The following is a 5,268-nucleotide window of genomic DNA, read 5'->3' on the forward strand; positions in this document are numbered from 1 at the left end:
TGTAGTCTTCAAGTTGGTTCGACAGAGCTAAGTGCATAGTAGGGCATACGTTAAAATATTAAAACAAACAAGTCATTTCATCTAGGTTTTTGTTTTCATTTCCGTTTTCAGAATATAATTCTAGAGAGTCGAGAGACGAACATGAAAAACAACTAAGAGAACTGACTACGAGGCAAGCAAAGCAATGCAATGATACTAGCGTTACAATAAAAGAAATCAAAGACAACATCTTGCAGTGTTTACTGCCCAAGCACCGTTTATTGTTGATCCAAATATCTACAATCAAAATGGTGGGAGAAATGTGATGTTTAAATGCTTACGAAACCTTTTCAATTTATGCTTGTGTATATTACTGAGTGTATAAAGTGGCCTTTACAGGAAGACTTAGTGGTCAATTTTTCAACATAATACCTGTTCCAAATGGCTTTAGGCTTCCTGATTGGTTAGGAAGGAGCCAATCACTATGGATCATCTCCCTAATTAGCATACCCTGGTTTGTGTTTTTGGCGACGCATCAGGGGTGATGGCATATACTCGTTTAGATATATCAATCCCTCATTAGCATAAACAGCAAGAGCGCTAGCATAGCGTGTCATCTTCATACAAATAAAATATTTAGCAAAGCTCCAAAATCCAACAAAATATGGCTAACTACAAAAAATGATACATTAAAGACAACAAAATAATAGTACAATATGGTATGGTTACAATTCTAAATATAACAAGAAAGTTCTATACAAAATGACAAATAAATGTACAAATTCTTTCCCTTTGGGCAACTTTCCAGGAAGACAAAACAATGCAACTGTTGGACCATGTTTGAATATATAAGTGTAACATAAAATTCTTTTAGGTTAAAATGTCAATGATACCTAAAAATTTTCTCTGTGTAGAACTTACAGAGTTTAAAAACTTTAAAACATAATTAAAACCTACAGACGCTTGCCTGTAGAATTTAACTTCAGAGGTTAAGATACACAATAAGGTACATTTTGGGTTACCCAAGTCTATGTAAGGAAGAATACAAAACAGCACCATCAGAAATATAGATAATAACTGAGTGGTATCCACTCTTCGTCCATATAGAATAACTCTGTGCCCTGATGTGAGGATATTAACATATTCATGACATAACCATTGCATCACAATGTGTGTGCCCTAGTGTAACATGGAGAATAAATATTACCTCTTGTTCCACGTATCCTTGTTTACAAGAAAACAGTTGTTTACACAATTACAACACAACAAGACAACTCCTTGGAAAAACACTTTCACCTGCGTTGCTAGAGACATCAACGTTTCGCTTCCGCGTTCTTCATTTCTAGTATCAAGTACCTTGCGTTTAAAAGTTTTTCCTTCTTGTTGCTTTTCCAAGGAGTATTTGTATGGTCTTCAAAAGGGGTAATACTAAATGTTATACTTTGTATAATATAATTCAGACAAGCCATGTGAATGGTGTAGTCAATAATATTACTATCAGTATCCACTCAGGATCAAGAATCTATTGTTTAACAATACATTGTAAGACTTCTTTCTGCCTGAGTTTTAGTGTCTTTGGAATTGTCATTGGTACAAGAATACTGATATAAGAGATATGTATACTAAACATAAACATGCTACATACAGGCAATACATATGTTGGACCATCTTGCTATTCTGTGACTCGGATGAAAAAATAAGTTCCCCTCAGTTTACACGGCTCTTTGAGGCTATTAGTTTCCTACTTATGTGAAAAAGTCAAGCTTGTTTTGAGACATTTTACAACACATTCATCATTTTCTTATAACTCTCAGAAATGCAAACAAATGGAAACTTACATGTACATGTGTGTATGTTATAAGACCAGCTAAATTTGTTTTGCTTTGAACTCGTTCTTCACAAATACGTTATATAGCAATCTTTGAGTACCTTCCACATAACAGCATTTTGGTCCAAATCACAGAACCTTCTGTGGGTTGACTTGGTATATTCAGGAAAGCTCATTTAAAACAATTGGTTAGACATGATTTGTATATATACTGTTTCAAAACCCTATAAACGCTTAGGCTATCTTTGGTACCCACTCTACATAATCCATGTGCCACCTACCAAGCAAGTATTTTACATAAGACACCTTGAGAAGACACTTTAAGACTATCTATCTACCTGCCACCTTTCTTAAGACGTTTTTATCTCCTTTGACAACATCTGCATTTGCTTTGCACATTACATAATATAACATTATATATAGATATAATATATCACATTTGTACCATGTAACAACTCCACACAAACAAGTACTCCGGACGCCCTGTGCAGTGCATACCAGCGAAGAACGAATTTTCTGTTTTTGTTTCTTTTTTTTTTTGTGACGAATTTCACGTCTCCATATTATCTTCCTGTCTGGCCGGATTCCAGTTCCTCCCTTTCCAGTGAATACGCAGAGAATGTCCTGATGACGGTGTGTCCTGACCGCAATGGCCCTCCTGTTACACATAAAACGTAAAATGTTAGACAAAGCAACAAATGATGTATTTGCAGATACATGTAGTTGTCTACAAACAAAATTCTAAGTATCTTCCTTATTAAAGGTGGGGTTTTAGCCCTTAAGCTGCTTTTTTCACAAGTATATCCAGTAATGACCAGTATACAGATACATGGCCTGTGTGCCACACCAGGTTATAACTGATTTAGGGTATTCTTTGGAAGGTAACGGCATTAGTACTGTGCGTGAGTAGCTTGCAAAATACGGAGTTTCAGATATCGGAGGTCAGGGATCGAACAATGAGAACAATATTCTGGGCTGAAACTCTGGATAAAATATTGAAATGTTTGCAGTGGTTCTATTTTTGCCTTTTTTACGGCAATGGTTCTATTTTTGCCTTTTTCATGGCAATCTCTATATACAGTGAACATGAATCTCTGACATATAACAATTATACTACAGAATTGCATCAGCTACAAATATAAAACACCATGAAAACCTCTTTTTCCCCTCTACTGTGAAATTAAGTCCTCAGTGCACAAAGGAAAATGAATTCACAGTTCAATCAACGAGAGTAAAATTCAACATACCTATAGTGCAGCTGGAGCCGTACCATCTGTTGACACATAGACAGGTGCCGGTGACAGCATCACACCGAGCGCTGTGTTCACAGTCACATGTGTACATGCAGTCTGGGCCGTACTCGCCCTCATAGCATTCTGAGAAAATTAAAGAATACCATTGAGAATGTGTTGAAAAATATGTTAAGTATCGTAAGTACAGTAAGTTTGCACATTTGTCTAATATGGTCAAATCATTATCATACTTGTCAAAAAGAGCACGGAATAACAAGTCTTAGGCATTGTCTATAACAGTGAATGCATCATCATGCCTTCTGCACAAGTCAACACTGCATGTCTCCTTTATGTCTATCAAGTTTCAATGCAAGCGGGAAAAATCACTTTTCGCGGTGGATTTAAGTTCGCGGTAACACCGTAGACTGCAGTCTAATACCATTATAGAAAAATGTTCGCGGTGGATTTAAGTTCGCGGTGAAGTGGTCACCGCGAAAACCACGAACATTAATCCACGGCGAACATTTCTGCATTTACAGTAATACATAATACACAAAAGAGTAGAAACAGGAAACAGATCTAATCTGTTCATTACTCACCTCTTTCACATTTTTCTCCCCCGTAACCCGGTGGACACCGACATTTTCCAGTGGCAGCGTCACACGTGGTGTCAGTTCTTGTACAGTCACAGGATTTCAGGCAGTTCGGTCCGTACAAACCCGCTGGGCAACCTGGTGATGAAAAAAACGTTATTGTTCAAATAGCAAAAATTCATAAAACATTGGTCACCTTAAATTGACATGTGTTTCACACACAGTTGTGAATGCCTTTGTAGGACTAGTATAGAAACACGCTATTGTAGATGAATCTGCATCAAACTTTCAAAGCCAAAGGATATGATCTAAATGATTTGACTGGCTTAAAGGAAAGCATCAGAAAATCTTCAATTCATTATTTTCCAGTAGTTTACTCATTAAAAAGTTGATTTACGTCAATTTTTACATTAATCCGCCCAATATGACCCTGTAGACACGTTTGAACTTCGCGCTCTCCTCCCCTCTCCCGCCGCGCTGGCCGATGACGTCACAAATCAGAATTGAAACTTCTGGCCATGCCAGCCATTTTGCTCGGTGAACCTCGGTCCCTTCGGCGGGAAATCACTCCGCCATTCTGGAAGCCAGTCCGTTGACGCGACTTACAGGTCCACGAAGTTTAATAATTGTCAACAACAAGTTGTTGTTGACAATTAACTTCGTGGACCTGTAAGTCGCGTTGTGAGCTGTCTACGAAGCCATAGTCCCCGGCAGACTGAACATGAATGGGCTTGTCTGCGAGTGAACCGTGCGACGGTACTAATCAAAACAATGGTGGTGGGGGAGGTTCATGCACCGTACCATTCTGGACTGTTACAGGAGCGAGTTCGAGTCAATTCTTACCTTCTCCTTTCCGGACAGCACGGCGATAATTACACGTAAGCTTCCACGAATTTTGGCTGAATTAATAGTTGTCCAACTGGCAGTGACAGTAAAAAAAACAAGAGTATCCGTGACATTTTTCCTCTGACAACATACCCTTGATCGCTACATATCGAACGATCCCCTTTTCGCGCCAAAACAGATAGCACCGTCATAACAACAGTCGTGTGAAAAATGGTCAGAGCAGATCCACACGCCACATGGCTTCTGATGCAATTTTGACGAATTTTGTTAATTGTCAAATATCCGGCTTGATATGAAGCTTTGCAGCGATTAGCCACTTTTGTAGCCTGCGATTATCATTCTTCGGAAATCTGTAATTAACGTATTCATTTGCTCTTCGTGCTTCCATCGTAGTTTTTACATACAACACAGGCCGGCATGGTGAATGGCGCAAAATGATCGGCTTCGTTTCAGAGTCCGTGATTTGTTTTGATTGAACACCCAACAATCTCCGCAAAAGCAATATGAAAAACCAGCCAGTCCAGATATATTTACCCCGGGAACAGAAAATAAAGTGAGAGGCGAGGCGTAACTCGCTCGAGTCTCTACAAGTTGCTGTCCGGAAAGGAGAAGGTAAGAATTGACTCGAACTCGCTCCTGTAACAGTCCAGAATGGCACGGAGCATGAACCTCCCCCACCACCATTGTTTTGATTCGTACCGTCGTGCGGTTCACTCGCAGACAAACCCATTCATGTTCAGTCTCCCGGGGACTATGGCTTCGTAGACAGCTCACAACGCGACTTACAGGT

General features: G+C 39.1%; 1 protein-coding gene across 1 annotated transcript in view; it reads right to left on the reverse strand.

Annotated features, from left to right (window-relative positions):
* Positions 1-228: 228 nt before the first annotated feature.
* The window catches only part of LOC118430076 (multiple epidermal growth factor-like domains protein 6), a 119,087-nt gene continuing 114,047 nt past the window's right edge, over positions 229-5,268 (reverse strand). The window contains exons 37-39 of the mRNA XM_035840784.1: positions 3,639-3,770; positions 3,055-3,183; positions 229-2,465 (exon numbers count right to left, since the gene is read on the reverse strand). Coding sequence (XP_035696677.1) covers positions 2,371-2,465; positions 3,055-3,183; positions 3,639-3,770 — 356 coding nt within the window. The 3' untranslated portion in view covers positions 229-2,370. The remainder of the gene's footprint in view (positions 2,466-3,054; positions 3,184-3,638; positions 3,771-5,268) is intronic.

The sequence above is a fragment of the Branchiostoma floridae genome, chromosome 14, assembly GCF_000003815.2.
Source record: "Branchiostoma floridae strain S238N-H82 chromosome 14, Bfl_VNyyK, whole genome shotgun sequence".
In the NCBI taxonomy this organism is placed as follows: Eukaryota; Metazoa; Chordata; class Leptocardii; order Amphioxiformes; family Branchiostomatidae; genus Branchiostoma; species Branchiostoma floridae.